Source organism: Onychomys torridus, chromosome 3, assembly GCF_903995425.1.
Source record: "Onychomys torridus chromosome 3, mOncTor1.1, whole genome shotgun sequence".
Classification (NCBI taxonomy): Eukaryota; Metazoa; Chordata; class Mammalia; order Rodentia; family Cricetidae; genus Onychomys; species Onychomys torridus.
In genome coordinates, this window is record NC_050445.1 from 136880040 (window position 1) to 136899942 (window position 19903).

The following is a 19903-nucleotide window of genomic DNA, read 5'->3' on the forward strand; positions in this document are numbered from 1 at the left end:
GCATGTGCTAGTGCTGTTGTGAGAAAGAGGGGGTCAGTGGCAAACTTCTTTTGCAGCTATCAGTGTCTGTAATTACATCACAATTAATTCTTTGAAATGGGGCAAATCATCAGCTGAGAAATCGTGTTCCCTCAGAAGTCTGGAGACATTGGGTGTGTGGATTCATATCTTCCTGAGTTAGTGCTAAGATGCTCAATACCATTAATTCTGCATCATTCTATTTGTTCCATGTTTTCTCTCTGGAATTTTTAAGATCTTTTATTTATATCTGATATCCAGAATATTCACAAGCAGGTGAGGCCGTGGGCTCTTACTGTGTCCTGGGGAGCCTGTGTATCATTTCTGACATACTGTTTTTAAATGCATGAGATAAAATATGTAAGAATACCAGAAAGAAATGGAAAAAAACTATGCCCTGTATGAAATAACAGTCTAAATAAGCTACAATAACAATACAAATCATCATCAAGCAAGTTAAAACCAGAAAGGGCTGAAGCAGAGATCGCATAAACACTGCTATGTTTACTATGATCCATCTTAACTCACATCTTTCCACACACTGGTTGTCAACCAAGTATGGAAGGGAACAGTGGAGCCCACCTTCAGGTGCAGCCTCTGCACTGAAAAAATAGGAGTTCCCCCTTCAGAAGCTGAAGGTTCCTGAGTACCCATTGTGTAAAGGTTGCCCTGTTCAGCCATGTGGATCAAGCTGGCCATTTTTTAATCCACTCAAGTCCTGACAAATAATGATGCAAACAGAATTTCAGGCTACCTGAATAATCCAAATATAATGTGAAAACATCTCTGATATTGCATCAGGACAAAGTCATAATTTTGCTAATACATGTGTATGTGCTACTTTTTGATTTATAAGTCAGGCAATGTTACATTTCTATAATATGCCTAAGAAAGTAGGATATGAATTTTCCTACCCAAATATCCAGATTTCTAAATTCTCAGTCCCTTGTGATCATGGGGATTCCAAGTTAAAAACCTTGATGGAGAGGTTAATTTGCTTCTTTTCTAAGGTTTTTTCACTTCTGATTTCTCTCTCAGTCTATTGCTCTTGTTAGGCAGATGGTGAGTGTCTTGAGGAAATCGTCTAACGCTGTCTTTCTTTTACTCCAGTCGCCCTTGGGTTTTCTGTTTTCTGAGCATTTCCTTCAGATGTACCTGACATATTTTGAAATATTTTGTTGCAAATTAGCTTTATGTCAAAACCTATTATTTCCTGCTCTAGATTTGAAAAAGTCTTGAGTTAGCTGTATGGATACAATGTACCCTACCTCTGTGAGAATTTTATACTTTTTGTTTGTTTATTTTATTTCTTTGTCCTTTGGAGGTTTTTTGTTTTATTATTTGGTGTCTAATTATCATTCTTTCCTCAACTCTCCTATCTTTGCTCATGTTGGTTTCTGTCATTAACACTGGAAATCTGTAGAAGAATTACAAGTCGATTCATTGGGAACTTAAGCTGGCTCTGTGGTCTGGGCTTGGGTGATGCTATCTGTCACATGACTGGCCGTGTTGCTACTTTAGAGCAAGCCAGTATGTTCTCTCAGAGGGAGCCACCAAAGGCAAAAGTCAGTTCGTGAGCTTTGTTACCCAGTCACCGCCCATCCCAAGAACATGTTCATGTCTCAGAGTCCCAGGTTCAGCATCCTGGGTTGAGGAGACTTTGTTTCCTGTCTTCCTCACTCATTCCCCTAGCCTTGCCTTCTGTGAACTCCTGACCTCCAGTGCCCAGGCTGGGTTGGGTGCAGTCTGGCAAACTTGCTTGTACATTGTCAGCTTTCCTGTGGCTGCTAATCATGACAGCTTCCATTTGGACACGTGACCTGCGGTATCTCTCCCTCTTTCTAATTCCATGCACTGCAGTATGGAGGGTTGAATACATCCTTCTGTCAAAGAGGGAGGTAGCTTGGGTTTGTTTGTTTTGTTTTGAAATTTTTCCCCTGAATTTTAAGAAATAAAATATGTAGAGAATTCTTCATTCAGATCTCTACAGGCTATTTGCACACTGACCAACTCAATTTTTGTTTTGTTTGTTTTTATAGTGTACCTACCAGTAGGCAGAAATATACAGCCTTGTATTTTATATTTATTGAATGGTTTATGTAGTATAAACATATTTCTAAGTGTTTGATGTTTTCTATTAAATTACATTAAAATTACATCATTGTCAAATATAATATGCAGGATTTATGTTCATACTTATTGTTTAAATATGTGAAGTATTTTTAGCCTTTTTCTAAATACTGTGAACACTTTCAGAATAAAGTGCTCTTCAACAGAAAATATTCAGAAAACTCTGTTAGGGGATCATTGAGAAACTGAGAAATGATTTGCAGTGATCACACTGATTATTTTCTTTCTGTGAGAATCTTCCAAGAATACCCAAGAAAGAATCTCCCTTGTCTCCTGTTTTACACAGATATACAATCTGCCAGATGTGCAGCCCAGCAGCTCCATCCCAGATGGAGACAAATACCCGTGTTGGTTTGGTGGGGATAAGGGTGGACTCCCACTCTTACGACCAGAAGAGAGGGATGTCCACAGTTACGTGGAGGTAAGCAGTGCCACCCATTAACAGGATGCTCTAGGAATTATTTAGATTTCATGAAATGCTATATTGGTAAAGAATTTTAGAGTCAGACCAGGAATATGAATCACAGACTAACCACCTTGCGGGTTCATGGATTCAATCCCAAGCATTATAAAATCTGCATCTTGGAAAGTGACCAGTCTAGGCACAGAGTGGATGGATGACACTTTCTTAATTCCAGTTTTTTGAAACAGATTGTCACGGTGTAGCTCTGGCAGTGCTGGCACTCATTCTGTAGACCAGGCTGGCCTCAAACTCACATGATTTGAAACAAGTCTTTTTCTGTCCCCCAGAGAAAGTAAAGACACAGAGATTATTATTAAGTATGAATGTTCAGCCCTAGCTTAGGCTTCTCCCACTAGCTCTTATATCTTAATTTAACCTGTTTCTATTCACCTACACTTTGCCTTGGGGCTTTTGACCTTTATTTCCTTCTGTACGTGCTACTTTCCTGCTTCCCCTGGCTAGCTGGAACCTGGCATCTCTTTCTCTTTCTCTCCCCTCCCCTCACCCCATTTTAAATTCCTCTTCCTACTTGCCCTCCCTTCCTGAAAGTCCTGCCTATTCTCCCTGGCTAGCTATTGGCCATTTAACTTTGTATTAAACCAGTCACAGTGACATATCTTTACACAGTACTATCAAGTATCTCACAACAGAGATCTACCAGCCTCTGCTTCCAAAGTCCTAGGATTAAATGTATGCAGCACTTGTGTGAGGCTATAAGTGACATTTAAAAATAACAGGGCTTTGTATCAGAAAGAAGACCAGCACGTATGCCTCACTATGAATACTGTGTACCTCACAACACTATCTAAAGAGTATGAAAATACAATTTGAATAGGAATTCTAATTGAACATGTGAACCTGTATCTGAATTAGTTACTATAATTTTCATACACATTGAGTTTTTTCAGAATTTTGAGATATTTTTCTTGATTACTCATTTTCTTTCCAGGACATGGGCTTAAAGGCATTCACCAACTTGAAGATCAAACATCCTAGACTATGTATTTTATATGGTATATTTCCTCCAATCGCAGGTAAAATAACAAATCAGCTTTTATTTTCAGAATAAAACAAATGTGAATTGTTTACCAAATGTGATAAAGTGTAACTGGAGAGCATGTATAGTATCCAATAAAAGAGAAGGAGCCAAACTTCCCTGAGCAATATATGTCCAAAAGTATGCTGGTAATATAAAAAAGTTAGAGATTGGAGGCTCGTCCTTCAATGTTAAAGAGACAGATAAGAAAAAGTGCAATAGTGTAATAGAGAATCATTGTGAGAAGTGTGAAGAACTTTTGTAGACATGTCAGAGAGGTGAAGAGAATTTCCTGTGTATTAGAGATGAAGAAGAGAAGGAAAAAACCAGGCATTGCAGATAGAGGAGAGGATGGGAAAAGCAAAGCACTCAGGTCAAAGGTCACACTCACTCTCTCTTCATCAAATACCAACCACGTGTAACCTTTCCCTCTTCCTTCGTGGGAGCCACTTCCAGAGTGGCTGCACCAGTTTGCATTCCCACCATCAGCAAGAGAGAGTTTCCCTTTCCCGTTCTCAGGTGGTTGTCAGTTGTCTTGTTGACTAATGTGACTGGGGTGAGATGAAATCTCAAAGTTATTTTAACTTAGATTTCCTGAGTTACCAGCATGATGAACACTTTTTAAAGATATTTCTTAGCCATGTTTATTTCTTTTGAAAATTCTGTTTAGATCCCATTTGTAAGTTGGGCTGTTTTCCTGACCCTTTGTTTTTTAGTTCTTTATATAGTCTGGATATTTACCCTCTATCATGTGTACAGGCAGCAAAGATTCTCTCCCACTCTGTGGACTTCCATTTCACTCTATTAATTGTTTCTTTAGCAGTGTAGAAACATTTTAGTTTTGTGAAGTCCCATTTGTCAATTATTGACCTTAATTTCTAAGTGAATGGGTCTTATTTAAAAACTCCTTTCCTGCACATCTATTTTGTAGAGTTACTGCTTATGTTTCCTTTATAGCAGTTTAAGGTTTCATGTTGAGGTCCTTGACCCATTTGGAGTCGATTTTGTGTGGGGTCATTGATGTAGGTCTATTTTCGTTCTTCTATATGGGAGCGGCCAGTATTCAGGGCTTCATTTGCTGAAAATGCTGTCTTTCCTCTACTGTGTGTAGTTTGTTTGTTTGTTTGTTTTGCATCTGTGTCAACTATCAGACGAGCTCATGTTTGGATCTTGAATTTTGTTCCATTGATCTACATGTCTATTTTTGTGGTGGTACCATATTGGTTTTATTACTATACCTTGCAATATAACTTGAAATCATGAATCCGTATCTTCATTATTATCCATATTCTAAATACTAAAATTTATTTTTATGTGTGTTAACATAAAATAAAACATAATTCTGACTGGACTGTGTTGGTGGTGGCACTCGTGGCGGCCATGCCAATGGAGAAGAGTGCTGGAGGGGAGTCCAGAGCTATAGTTACCTTTCTAGAGCTTTATTGGGAGAGAGAGGGTGAGAGGGAGAGAGAAACAGAGAGACTGCATGGAGGGAAGAGAATGGAAGGAGAGAGTTCAGAAAAGAGAAAAGGAACACTCAGAGGGCCTGCCCGGCTGGGACGCCGTTGCAGGCTGGTGACATAATTAAGGATAGAATCCTTACAGACTATTAACTTTCCCCTTACTTATTTGAAAAGTATAGAAATATCACCACAAGCAACAGGACCTAACACAGTGACTACTCTAGTCTGTGGATAAATAGGGCAACTCTCCTTGTATCCTTAGGCTTTAAACGAAGAACTTACTTGATTGAAAACACCAAATAATTAAAGGCAAATAGAGGTACAGGTGTGAGTTTGATGTCATCACAGAGAGGGACCTCTAGAAATGAGGCTGTCTGTGTGTCTATGTATTTAATATTGGGGATTAAGTTGGGAAATACTTAGATGAAGCCCTAACTAAATCTGATGTATACTTGTTCTTGGAAAAGCAGAGCACAGACCCTCTGTCGCCACCTTCAAATCTTGCATTTCTTGCCAGTATAACCCCAAGCCAATGCTATAATTCTTGAGTTATAAAGTTTCTTTGCATCACCAAAAAACAAACAAACAAAAAAAAAAAACCACAACCTTGATATGGACTTTTCTATTGTATGTATGTCTGTTCCAAGAGTTTGTACCTAAACCTCTTTCAGTTTTTATATAAATGGAAACCTATGAAAAATTGCATTAATCCTACAACTCTAGATATCTAGAGAAAGAGAACCATTCCAAGAATATCTGCTGATAATGTGGCCATCACTCAGCTCTGGTCTAGAGTGATGCTCATTGTAACCACAGGATCTGTTGCCTGGGAGGTAGTATTATGGATCTTCAATCCTCCTACTGGGAACGTTATATTTGTAAGCATTCCCTGACTATCCAACCCAAGAAAATATGCACCCGTGCTTCATTACAACTCAAACTACATTAGGTGATATTTTCTCCAGGATTTCATAATTTCTGTTTTTGACAGGGATGTTACCACTGTCCCCCAAAGTGAGAGGTTCAATGTATCATTTCCAGTGTCATTTTGATAGCATTTAACAGTCAAGAAGAAACTGAAAATTAAGGTACATTTACCCTGTATGTTGATTCCCATTGTACTCAGAAGTATGTCCATTTCTTCTATTGTAACCTCATAGTGCCTGCTAAGGCATATGATGATGGGACTGACAGAGAACTTGAAAAAACTGTGAAAACAATTTCTCATGAAGATCTACGACCAAGTAAAGATCCATCACATGAAGATCCACCTACTGAGACCATTAGAAAATACTTTCCTGAAACCTGGATCTGGGATTTAGTCACAGTAAAGTAAGTAATTTCTATTTGTAAGATTCAGACTGGGTATGAAAATTTTATTTCTTTGTTTTCTAGTAATTTTCTAATTAATTTCTATCATAAATAATGGAAATGACTAATTTAGAAGACCATTACATATCAACCCATCAATTGTAAAATACATTTATTTCCATCACTCCTAGAAAATTCACACAAAAATTTATCACATACTTTCTGATGCTTAGAACCATTCAGGAATGCCATATTAGGTAGGAAGTAAGGCAGTCCTACTTGGAGTAGACTACTAGACTGTACATGGAGTGGACCATATAAGTCATAAAATTGTCATATGGTATTTTAGAGATGGGAGTTCAGAAACAACTTCAAATCTATGTTCAAATTTCCACTAACACACAGACTTCGAAGTGTCATGAGGCCATGAATTGAGTGGGGTAAACAAGGCTTCAAAAAAAAAAAAAACAAAAACAAAAACAGTTATTCTTCCACATGCAGTAATGTTTACACTGTTTACTTCCTATAACTCATTTAAAAAACTCTAAGTGATGACTTGAAGTCACTCTCCTTGGTGATAGCATTAGATCACACTCATAGTGACCATCTCAGAAATAACTAATTCATGTGCTCAGTTTCTGTACCTCACTTTCTCACTCTCCCAGCTCAACAGGAGTAGCTGAAGTGGATGTGACAGTCCCTGACACCATCACTGAGTGGAAGGCTGGAGCCCTCTGCCTGTCCAGTGACACTGGACTTGGCCTCTCCCCTGCAGTGTCTCTCCAAGCCTTCCAGCCCTTCTTTGTGGAGCTCACAATGCCCTACTCTGTGATCCGTGGAGAAGCCTTCACACTCAAGGCCACCGTGCTGAACTACCTCCCTACATGCATCCGGGTGAGGACCTTTCTGAATAAAGCATGACCAGGGAAGAGGAAAATTAGAGTGTATAAACTTTAACTAAGAATTAAATGAAAAGAAGAAATAAAGGGAGGAAAGGGTTGTATTGGAACCATCAACACTGGTTCTAAACGCTTTAAAAAAAAGCCCAGACTCTAGCTACACATACAACTAAGAGTTATTTAACAATAAGGACACTACATAAAATGTATTAGGTGATTTTGCCATTATTGAAATAGTATATACTGTACTGACAGACACAGGATATTCTCTGTGGCCTCTGGGTACAATCAAAAGATATGGTCCACAAAGACATATTAGGCTGTTGTTGGGATAAAGCAGCAAAATGTTCTACAATGGATTTTCTTTTGTTACAGGTAGATGTATACCAACAACACACAGTAGATAACAATATAGTACAGTAAATACATCTTTGCCATCAAAATAAACCAAATATCAATAGATAAATTTATAATTTTTTCTCTACTTATTTGTGTAGATAATACATAGATGATAGATAAATAAAATTCTAGGCATGTATGTATGTGCATATATGAAATACATACAAGCCTTCTGTGTCACCTTATGTGACATTCTAGGCACATGAGTTCCAAAAGCTCCTACTCTCTTTTTAACACAAATCCCCTCCACATCCTTTCACCTACTTCCATCTACACATAATATGTTGTCCTCCTGGGGTGACATCTTTGATATTTCTCTGCCATGTGGGGCCACAGGTCAGTGTGCTGCTGGAAGACTCCCCTGATTTCACAGCTGTCCCAGTGGCAAAAGAGGAAGACTCTTACTGCCTCTGTGCCAATGGGAGGCACACCACATCCTGGTTGGTAACTCCCAAATCCTTAGGTGAGTGAAGACTCTGTAAGGGGACTCTGTGCAGAAAGACTGAATGCAGGAAGGTTTCTTTAGTTACTTTCTTCTCATTGGACCCTCAAGCTCTGGGTCATGGCTACTTCTGGCTCATGCTTACCACCTTCTTAAACATAGGACAAACCAGTGAACTGCTGCTCATAGAACTTGAGGATACTTTGCAGATCTTGGGGTTTGTAGGGTGCCAAGATCCTGGCACATCTGAGCTCAGCTCTGTGGGCCATGTGTTCCAGGTAATGTGAATTTCTCTGTGACTGCGGAAGCACAACAGTCCCCAGAGCCTTGTGGTTCTGAGGTGGCCACTGTTCCTGAAACTGGGAAGAAGGACACAGTTGTCAAAGTCCTGATAGTGGAGGTGAGTGACCTCTCTTGATTGACAGTATGATAAGAAAGGATCGAGGTTGACTGTGTTTAGATTAAAAATAGAAGATAATAACGTGTAATCTTAGGATATCTCACAGCAAGTGGCAAGCTCGCGCTTTTAAACCAGTGTATTCTGTGTTCTTTCCTGTTCCTATTCTCTTTACTGGAGCCTGGAGGGGATGGGCTATGCCAGTTTATTTTCTTACACTTGACCTCCTTCTTCTGATCTTATATTTTGTCTTTATTATCTTTCCTTGTTGTCCTCTTTTTGACCTGGCATGCCTAACTTCTCAAATGTTTATGCCATTCCTGATATGGTGGAAAGTTAGATGATCTAATACCAGTCCAGGGTCCAAAGGTAGAGAAGGTGTCTCCACCAAAAAAATAAATAAAATAAAATAAAATGTCGCTAACATCTTTGTGTTTGTACATTCAGTAATTTCTCAAGTCTGAACTTTCTATCTTTTTGTCCAAGCCCGAAGGAATCAAGAAAGAACATACCTTCAGTTCACTGCTCTGTGCCTCAGGTGAGAATCCTTTAAAATAGTAATAAGATAATAACTTACATCATCTACTTGGATCTCTTACTATGTTTCTCTAAGAAAACCAGGATAGTTGAGTAGCTTGGTCTGTTTATGAGGCCCCTAGCAGTGGGATTAGGACCTGTACCTGGTGCATGAGCTGGCTATTTGCACCCTATTCCCCATGGGATGCCTTGCCCAGCCTTGATGCCAGGGAAGGGGCTTGTTCCTGTCTCACCTTGACATACTATGCTTTGTTGACACCCAAGGGAGCCCGGCCCCTTTCTGAATGAGGGAGGAATGGCTGGAGGGTAGACAGGAGGTTGGTGGAAAGAACTGAAAAAGAATAGGGAGGGGAAACTGTGGTTGATATGTAAAATAAAAGAAAAAAATTAATTAAAGAAAAACAGGATACTGCATTTCTTATTACCACTAACATAAATCACCAAATTGAGTCACACAAATTACCAAGATCATTACTCACCTGATGAAGCTACCAAGAGTACAGTCACGCTTCTGCCTAGGACTTCAGAGGTCCCTGTAGCCCTTTTCTCTAAAACACAGAACCTTCTCATCCAGCCAGTCTCAGTATTTAGAAAGTTATAGCTAAGAAGAGAATACAACCAAAATTTACCTAAAGAAAAATAAAAATACAAAAAATATCTTGGGAAGGCCCATATTTCTTTTATATTCTATTGTAAATAAAAACAAAGGATTTTATGGCTGAATAAATTCCATACATAAGGCAAGCTAAATAATGATGTGGACCAAACATAATATTTTATTTAATAGTTGTCTCTATGACTTGTTCTTTCATCCATGCTCCTCACTGGACACACTATTGCAAAAGGAATATAGCAAAGTGTCACAGAAGGGGAGCTTGCTGTCCCCTGTGAGGGACAAGCACAGAGGCAAGACTGTCCACTCACAGGAATGACCACATGACCAGCACCTGCACCAGTGAGTGGAGGAGTGCTTGTCCAAGATGTATTTGTCCAAAGAATAGGTGAAACTGGAACAATAGCTTCAATTTAATGTACAATCCATTATCATATGGAAATTAGCAAAAGAGATGAAATAAAGCAAATTTCTCTGTAAAAGAAATAAACTAATGTAACAGTGACTAATACAGTGTGTAGAAGAAAATCATCATGTAATTCTAAAGTCCTTTAAATGTTTTCCATGGTAGGAAGTGCATGAACGGTGTTACTGGAGATTAATTTTTAAAAACCAAGAACAAGATAACAAAAACACTATTCTTCCCATCGGACATTTCTGGTTGTCCTGATACTTACTTATTACAAGGCAATCTGGCCATCACCCCTGCCATAGGAAAGCATTCCATGACAGTAGCATGGGAGTGATCAGTGAAACCTCCTAGGCCACTCAGAGGGAACCAGGAATAACAAAGGCCATCTCAGAATGTATCCATTTACTTATATGACCTACTGGAGGTTTATTCACACATTGTCTTATTTTAGGTTTTCACTGCTGAGATAAAACACCATGACCAAAAGCACCTTGGAGAGGAGAGGTTTATTCATCTTACACAGACACAGTCCATCATGAGGGGAGTGAGGACAGGAACCTGCAGGCAGGCACTGAAGCAGAACTGGGGAGGAGTGCTGCTTGCTGGCTTGTCTCCCCTGACTTGCTCAGTTAGCTTTCTTTACACCTGACAAGACCACCTGCTCTGATGAGGACCACCCACACTGGGCTAGGCCCTGCCACATCAATCATAAAAAGAAAATTCCCCAAGACCTGCCTACAGGATGATTTTATGGAGGCATTTTCTCAATTGGGATCCCTATTCCTATAAAACACTAACTAATGTCAAAGTTCACACATGCATAAAACAAATCAAACCACAAAAAAAAAAAAACCCTCAAAGCAGAGTATACTTAAACCAATCTTCAATCAATAAACATATTCTCATATGTTTATTAAATAATCAAGTAAGGCATCAATAGGAGACTCAGAAGTTCCTTTGGGAGATGCTTTGCTTCAATACCATCAGTAATAACAGGAAATACAATACAGCTTGGCAAGCCAGTAGTACCAGGAAGTGTGGATTTGTGATAGTTACAACAAGATCTCTGTTCTAGAGAGGCAAGAAGTCAAAGCTTAAGACACAGTTCTAAGCGACTGGCCTCAGGGTATTTTAGAAGTTCTGAGTACTGAAATAATCATGTACCTGTTTGTTTTGTTTATTAAGATGCCGGCATATCTGAAAAATTGTCCCTGATGCTCCCATCAGCAGTAGTGAAAGATTCAGCCAGAGCCCATTTCTCTGTGTTGGGTGAGTCATTCCTTCCCTGGAGGAATTGAGACAATAGTCACTACCACTGCACGATCCCTACCATGATTCCAAGTGTAGCTTCTGAAATATTACACTTGAACACTTTGACATCATTCTTCCATCTCTAACCCCTCAATAGCCACTGCGTTCCCAGCACACCTCACCCTTGAAATTCCTTCACATCATTGGGAAGTGATTCTATTAAAGATGTTATTTTGTTCTTGATGATAACGGCTGTTTGGTCTGATGTTACATCTCACACTTGCAGGTGATATCTTGAGTTCAGCCATAGAAAACACACAAAATCTTCTCCAAATGCCCTTTGGCTGTGGGGAGCAGAACATGGTGCTTTTTGCTCCTAACATCTATGTACTGAAATATCTGAATGAGACCCAACAGCTGACTGAGAAGATCAAGTCAAAGGCCATCGGCTACCTCAATGCTGGTCAGTAAGGCTTAGAAACTCCACTTTGTTCTTGTGAATGGTCTCTCTAGTAATGGGCTTAGCACTGGAGGGGGAAAGCTGAGCAGGGTCCCCAGTTGGTCAGTCCTGTAAGCCAGAGTATGTGAGGGCCTCTGTGGCTTCAGACTGACATCCTGTCCTTCTCTGAGCATCAGTTTCTTCAAAACACACCCAAAGCCTTCCATTCCAGGCTACCAGAGGGAGCTGAACTACAAACACAAGGATGGCTCCTACAGTGCCTTCGGGGATCAAGGCGACAAGAGTGAAGGAAGCACTTGGTAAGAGAAGTCCACTATGTGTCAGGTTTGCTCCACTCGGTCCTCATGGCAGCTCTACATGTATCTAATGTCATGGGATACAGCTGATGCCAGGGCTTGAGACACACATGTTTGAGGTAGCGGGAATCCTAAGTACAGAACTGAAATTGTGTCAAGGCTCATCTGCCTTGAATCTGTACCACCTGTTTTACTCAATTCAATATGCTGGCTCTTCCATTCCTCCACAGGAGCTTTCATCAGTATATACCCAGCTACATTTTCCTGAGCATCCAAAGATGCTCATAACTGAGTCTTAAAAAGCTGATTCTTCATGTGGGCTTGCATTGCATAAGAATGTGTTCTTGGGATAAAACACACAGACTTTACAGGTGCCAAATGACATAGAAACGGGAAGTAAGGAAGGGGAGGTATGTACATTTTGATGTAGAAAACACATGGCAAGGGTTTTAGGCTAGAAGGTTTTTCTGATCTACAAAAGAAATTCATTGAACGGGGTAAAAGGCTAAGATGAGGGAGCAGGTGTTAGGGAAACAGGAGAGTGAGTGATGGAGAAGCAATGAGGAACAGAGCAGGAAGCAGCTGGACCACACTGGAGTGTCCACATCCAACAGGACCAGGGATGGAAGACTACTTTGAAAGAGCAAGAGACACTGTCAGCTTCATGCGCTCAGAGACTCTTAGACTGATCACTCATGAGTGTGGTCCAGACCCCCAGAAACCCCTGTGTGAAGGTCCTGCATCAGAACAAAAGCCTTCATCTCCCCACTCTCCCTCCCCATCAGGCTCACAGCCTTTGTGCTCAAGTCTTTTGCCCAAGCTCGAGCCTTCATCTTCATCGATGAAACACACATCACCCACGCCTTCACCTGGCTCTCCCAGCAGCAGCAGGACAATGGCTGTTTCAGGAGCTCTGGATCGCTGTTCAACAATGCCATGAAGGTGACCTATTCTGAACTACTTATAAGCATGATGACGTAATAATAACATCTGAAAGTCAGGCGTTACTACTCACCACTGGGACAAAAAAGCCTTTAGGCTGACAATATACTTTTTCATAATGGGGATATAAATGAGAAATTCCATTAAATACAGAGGATTGATTATAAGCAGGGAAGACATATTTAGTGGATTGCTTGCTGTATACTTTATCTATTTTATTCCTTTTGTTTACAGGGTGGAATAGAAGATGAAGTGACTCTGTCTGCCTATATAACCATTGCCCTTCTGGAGAGTTCACTCCCAGACACAGTAGGTGACACATTGCTTCTCCTTCTTCCCAAACTAGTATAAAGTTTGTGGCTTCCTATCCTCTCTAAAGCCAGATGGCAGCTTTCTTTTCAACAAGATTTTTGCATTTGTAATATTCCATTAATGAGCATCCACCTGGTCAATGAAATCCTGACTACGTTCCAAAAATCAAGTTAAAAACATGTCCTTTAATACTGTCTTTATTAGTCTGTATTTAAATGGAATATAGTTTATAAAAGAAATGTATCCCAAAAGATAAAGGATAGATATATGTTCAATGACAGAAGATAGGAAGAAAGAAGGAAAGGATGGAGGGAAGGAGAGAGAAAGGGAGAAAGAAAAAAGAAGAGTGGAGGGGAATGGAAGGATTCATTTGAAAAGCATACATGTCTACATCCTCCATGGTTCTTCCAAGGCCTGCTAGCACACTTTTTCACATTGCTCAGGATTCATTGTTCTGCCAACAGGAACCTGTTGTCTCCAAAGCGCTGACCTGCCTGGAGTCATCCTGGAAGACAATAGAGCACAGTGGAAATGGCAACTTTGTGTACACCAAGGCACTGCTGGCCTATGCTTTTGCTCTGGCAGGGAACCAGGACAAGAGAAATGAAATCCTAAAATCACTTGATACTGAAGCTGTAAAAGAAGGTAGGGATGTGTGTTATTGTGTTCGTCTCTAACCAGTTCCAGTGACGGGAAACAGAGGAGTATACAGTGTGTGGAAACAATATTACATTTTAGTTCCGTCTCTATGGCACACTGAGGTTTCTCCTTGGACTGACACATTAGGAAATGAGCCTTTCTTATGTACACAAACACTTCTCTTCAGTACTTTCTCCAGGTATGACCCAAATCAACAAATGTATTATCAGAGTAGAATGCACAAAGTTCAACCTACCATTAAAAAGGGAAATGTAGCTAAAATTTAACTTTCCTCTCTGAAACACATATACCTGTCAGGAGGAGCCAAGATTATAAAGAACAGGAAAAAACAAACGATGTTTCAAGGTTTTGCTCTTTCAACTGCAATTCTGAAGCCAATGGGAAACTTCCCTGAGTCATTTGGACTGAACACTGAACAAGTGATGTTTTGTAGGGTGTGAGGGAATTAATGAAAGAAAGAATCAAGTCTGCTCTTGTCTTCTCACCAAATCTGCTGGAGCATCACTGAAGGTGTAGTTTTTTAATACCTCAGGAATTTTTGTCTTCATATCTTTCTCAGTTGTACAGTATCACAGCAACAGCAGATTTTTTACTGTTAATAAATCTGGGGATATTGTGAGTGAAAACTTTAAAACCTGCTACAAACTTCTTCTATTTCCTTCTTTCTAGATAGAGATATACAGTCATTCATTGGCTACTCACCCATCTAGTTATTTCTCTATTTTTACCCTAAGACAACTCTGTCCATTGGGAAAGACCTCAGAAACCCAGGAAATCTGAGAGGTATCTGTACAAACCACAGGCTCCCTCTGCTGAAGTGGAGATGAATGCCTATGTCCTCCTCGCTCTCCTCACTGCCCAGCCAGCCCCAGGCCCTGAGGACCTGTCATTGGCAGTGCGCATCGTGAAGTGGATCACGAAGCAGCAGAATTCCCATGGTGGCTTCTCTTCCACACAGGTCGGTGATCTTCCTTCAGAGTCGATGCAGTGAGCGGATTTGAACAAGAGATGCAGGATAAGAAAAAGGGGAAGAGGAGGGGAAAAAAGAAGGACATGTTACTCATGCAAAATTTGAGTCTATAGTAAGTGGGGGATGATAAATTATACAATAAATATTCCTAGTTCCTATATTCAGACACAAGAATTCTCTTCCTACCACATTTAGTGAAACAGGCCTAAGTTGCTGAGGACATCTGACTGAGAACCAAACCTTGATAGAAAACAATGGAAAAAAGCCCTGGAATGTTCAGAATGTTTATATAATCCCTCACCCTAGAATAACTCATAGAATACCTAAGAGATGCTACTTGGACCCAACTGCATCTTTATCATCCTGCTTCTCTTAGGTGAGGCCATTCCCCTTCTCCTGACAGACTCTCCTCATCTTATGTGTGCAGAGATTCCCTCAGGTTTTCCCCCAAGCTAGGAGAACTCCTGCAGCCCTGCTTTATCTCATGACAGCTGGAAACCATCAAAGCTGTACATCATTTGCTTTATCAGCTTGTCAGTATAATTCTCATGAGGTGATGTTTTCCAAAATATACATCTACCATAGTGTCTATAAATGATGCTCCTGGTATTCAGTGCATATATGGCAGAGTTACTCTCCAGAGAGGCATAGTGAGGAGGTCAGTTCCTCTGAAGGAGAATAAAGTACAAACAGGAGCCTTCCATGACCTTAGCCACCCTGCTTTGCACTCAATTCTTCCTCTCTTTCACCTCAGGAGGCAGTCTGCACTGAAATGACAGTACAACCCTCACTGCATGTTTCTGTTCTCTTGTTGGGCTCTGCATTTAGGATAGCATCTGGAGCTGACTTGGGATAAGGAGGGATCCTGTGGCAGAGATCCTCTCTAGAGTGTGGAGTACATCCCCTCAGAGTGTGCTACCCAGGTGCAAAGTGAGGAAGTGCTGCACTAGATCAGAGTTTTCCTTTATGTGATAAGATTGGATTGTGACTGGCACTTGGCCATGATGCTGATGTCTCTTGAGTTCATCAGTGCAGAAGAGAGTTTGGTGATGAGAGCAAGAACGTGATTTTGTTGAAAGATGCTGGGCATCTTCACGGGAATCAAGGATAAAGGAAGAGAAACTGTAAACGCTAGGAGGAAAATCTAAGTTGTATTTATTCATTGTACTGGTTTGGGGGGATGTGCATATGCCAGGGTGCTCTGTGTAAGGAGAGAAATTAAGTGGATATTTTTGGTTCTGAAATATTTCCTAAATTAAAGTCTAGAGATCAAATAACTAGAGACAAAACCTCATGACACTTTTGTCACAGCCTCGGGAAGAGCCTGAGCCCTTCCTCACTGATGCTCTCCTGAACTTTCACACTCACCCTCACAGGACACTGTGGTGGCTCTTCATGCTTTGTCCATGTATGGAGCAATTACTTTTGCCAGAAGTCAGAAAACACCTCTGGTGACCATCCAATCTTCAGGGACATTTTCTAGAGAGTTCCAAATAGAGGACAGTAATCGCCTGTTGCTGCAGCAGATCCCACTACCAGACATCCCAGGAGACTATGACATCAATGTGTCAGGGGAAGGATGTGTGTATGCTCAGGTAAGATTCTGGGGAAGTTGTGAATAAATAGCTGGGACCCTCCTTCCCCCAAATGGAAAGTTTCCCTCTGTCTACCTGCACATATTATGTTCAAATTGGGAGAAATCGATCCAAGGATCCAGTGCAATGGAGGTAAAGTATTTCTGTTCACTACTTGTCAGACAACGCTAAGATACAATGTGCACTTGGAGAAACAGGAGTCTGCATTCACTCTGCGGGTACAGACAGTACCTCTGACTTGTGATAACCCCAAAGGCCACAACAGCTTCCAGATCTCACTAGAAATCAGGTATGAGCCTCTGTCTCTCTCTTGGCTACTACAGTGGTGTCTTTCTAGAACTTCCCAGAATGGGTTCAGAGATATCTAAAGCAAGGCTTTTCATTAGGATTTTGCTCTGTCAAAAACAAACATACTTGACATCAACAAAGTAAACAACAGAATTGTAGAATTTCAGTCTCCAGGTAGTCTACTTTTTGGGTTCCTTTCTTACCCACTATCATAGTAAAATAATAGATTATTCTTTATTCTATGATACTTTAATGTGGCCTATTCTTCTTCACCAACAAAGGCAAGTCTTCCTGGTCTTTTGAGATTCTATTTTTCTAGAGGGGAAAAAAAGATATTCTGTTCTTCTGACACTAGTCAAAAGTTTCATATAAATATAACCAGTAATGGGTTCTAACTGCAAAAACTGAAGGGATCTTACCTGGAATGTAGACATCCACAGTGTGACCTATTATCTTGATTCACTACAGTAGCTTGTTTTTGTACTCGTTGGGGGCCTACCACACTGCTCCCAAATAAATAATGGAGACTTATTCTTATTTTATGAATGTCCATCCTTAGCTTGGCTTGTTTCTAAACAGCTTTTCTAACTTCACTTAAATCATCCCATTAATCTTTAACTATGTTTTGTCCCTAGACATTTTACCTTTCTTTATTCTGTAGTTCTTGCTTTCCTTCTTATTCCATGGCTGGCTCTGTGGTTGGTGGCTTGGTCCCTGGTGCCGGTTATCCTCTCCTACTTTTCTTGCCCCTAACTCTTCTTCTTGAGCCTAGATTTCTCCTCCTGTATGTTCTCTCTGCCTGCCTGCCCCGCCTATCCCTCTCTCCTGCCTAGCCATTGGCCATTCCCCTCTTTATTAGTCCAATCAGGTGCTTTAGGTGGACAAAGTAACACAGTTTTACAGAGTTAAACTCATGCGGCATAAAAGAATGCAACACACCTTTGCATCATTAAATTAATATTCCACAACGGTGGTGTGTCTGTGTGTGTCTGTGTGGTGGGTATTATGTTCCCTGATATATTGTGTGTTCCCCGAAATAAACATATCTGGGGTCAGAGAACAGACAGCCACTAGAACAGAGCCAGAAATGGTGGCTAGAAAATGGGAAGAGTAAGCCATAACAGAAGTTGGGCGGTGGTGGTACACACCTTTAATCCCAGCACTTGGGAGGCAGAGCCAGGTGGATCTCTGAGTTCAAGGCCACTTTAGAAACAGCTAAGCATGGTGACCCACGCCTTTAATTCCAGGGAGTCGGGGCAGAAAGAAAAAGGTATATAAGGCGTGAGGACCAGGAACTAAGGAGGAAAAAAAGCATGTAGTTAGTTTAAGCTCCACAGTTCAGCTGAGATTCATGTGGAGGAGGACTCAGAAGCTTACAGTCTGAGGAAACAGGATCACCTGAGGAACTAGCAAGGTGAGATAGCTGTGGCTTGTTCTGCTTCTCTGATCTTCCATCATTCACCCCAATAACTGGCCTCAGGTTTGTTCTTATTAATAAGAACTCTTTAAGATTCCTACTACATGTCTGTGTGTGTGTCTGTTTGTGTATGTGAAAGAGAGACAGACAGACAGACAGACACAACAGAACAAAGGGACAGAGAGAAAGAGAACACAGAGAGAGAGAAATACAGAGATACAGAAGGAGACAGACACATCGACAAGAACAGAAATAGGACAAGCTCAGCTCCCAGTGTTCAGTTCCAAGTATATTAGGTTTTTGAGATAAGGTCTCTTACTGCCCCAGGCTTGTTAATAAGACTATGAGGGCTGGCCAGTATACCCCATGGATCCTCCTATTTTTAATGAACTCCCAGTTGACATTGTTATGCAATCTATTTTCAGAATTATTTATATTGACCGTAAAGGCCATATATTTTAAGGTATGGAAAAATCACACAGGGCATATCAGGAATTGCTGATCGAGCTCCAAGGAGGCAAGATTCAAAGTATTAAAAATACTCCTTCCATTCCCATCTCTGGTCTGCAGTTACACAGGCAGCCGTCCATCCTCCAACATGGTGATTGTTGATGTGAAGATGGTTTCTGGTTTCATTGGAATGAAACCAACAGTGAAAAAGGTAGGTAGACCAGATGTTTGGATTTTCTGTAACACCAGACCAGGAATGTGCCAACATCATTGTAATAATGCCATCCTGAACCAAAGCAGCATTAGTACTAATTTAACAAAACTGGACTTATATAATTCTAAGTATAGGTGTGGACTGTGATAGCAGCCAGCAGAAGAAATATCAGAAAGAAGTCTGAGTTCATTGAGTTCACAATCTAGCTATCAATAATTTTTAAAGCCTAATGAACATGGTCAATAATGATTCAGGGAAAATATTATGAAATACCAAAATTGTAGATGTGGTGTTTGAAGAACTTCGAAAATTAACAACAAGCTAAGATCAACGGCAGAGTACACAGAAGATACTTGCACAGAGAATGTGAGGTAAGTGAGTACTATGAATGCAGGACCACTTCACCTTCCAACAAAAGTCAAAAATACCAATTACTAAGTCAGGTCGTATCCTGTCTGGCCTCTAGAGGAGTAGAATTCACAGTCTTCTGCATGTATTTTCATTCTTGGAAAGGCTCTTCCAACTCACGTTAATGAACTGGTGACATCTCTGTCTATCATACTCCATGCCTCAGTTCATTTGCCTTCTTCATCCCCAAGGCCTTGGCCTTTTTAGTAACACGGTGTTTTCTCTCATTCCAGCTTGAAAGATCAGAACATGTGAGCAGAACAGAAGTGAGCAACAGCAACGTCTTATTATATGTGGATCAGGTGAGGGTCGTTCCTGAGTCCCCAACTATGTCTAGTGGACAGTCCTTAGTTTATGTAGGTCAGGTGAGGGTCCTTCCTGCCCTCCTAACTATGTCTAAGTGGACTGTTCTTGATCTATGTAGGTCAGGTGAGAGTCCTTCCTGCGTCCCTAACTATGTCTAGGTGGACAGTCCTTGGTCTATGTAGTTCAAATAAGGGTCCTTCCTGCCTCCCCAGAC

The 19903-nt window shown here is 40.6% G+C and overlaps 1 protein-coding gene across 1 annotated transcript in view; it reads left to right on the top strand.

Moving 5' to 3' along the window:
• The window catches only part of LOC118580269 (murinoglobulin-1-like), a 65123-nt gene that overhangs the window by 43202 nt on the left and 2018 nt on the right, over positions 1-19903 (top strand). Inside the window, exons 16-33 of the mRNA XM_036181941.1 lie at positions 2435-2569; positions 3561-3645; positions 6271-6442; positions 7087-7315; positions 8056-8182; positions 8440-8561; positions 9045-9096; positions 11306-11389; positions 11658-11834; positions 12043-12130; positions 12913-13069; positions 13304-13378; positions 13846-14026; positions 14776-14999; positions 16388-16606; positions 16768-16895; positions 18882-18972; positions 19617-19685. Coding sequence (XP_036037834.1) covers positions 2435-2569; positions 3561-3645; positions 6271-6442; positions 7087-7315; positions 8056-8182; positions 8440-8561; positions 9045-9096; positions 11306-11389; positions 11658-11834; positions 12043-12130; positions 12913-13069; positions 13304-13378; positions 13846-14026; positions 14776-14999; positions 16388-16606; positions 16768-16895; positions 18882-18972; positions 19617-19685 — 2415 coding nt within the window. The remainder of the gene's footprint in view (positions 1-2434; positions 2570-3560; positions 3646-6270; positions 6443-7086; positions 7316-8055; positions 8183-8439; positions 8562-9044; positions 9097-11305; positions 11390-11657; positions 11835-12042; positions 12131-12912; positions 13070-13303; positions 13379-13845; positions 14027-14775; positions 15000-16387; positions 16607-16767; positions 16896-18881; positions 18973-19616; positions 19686-19903) is intronic.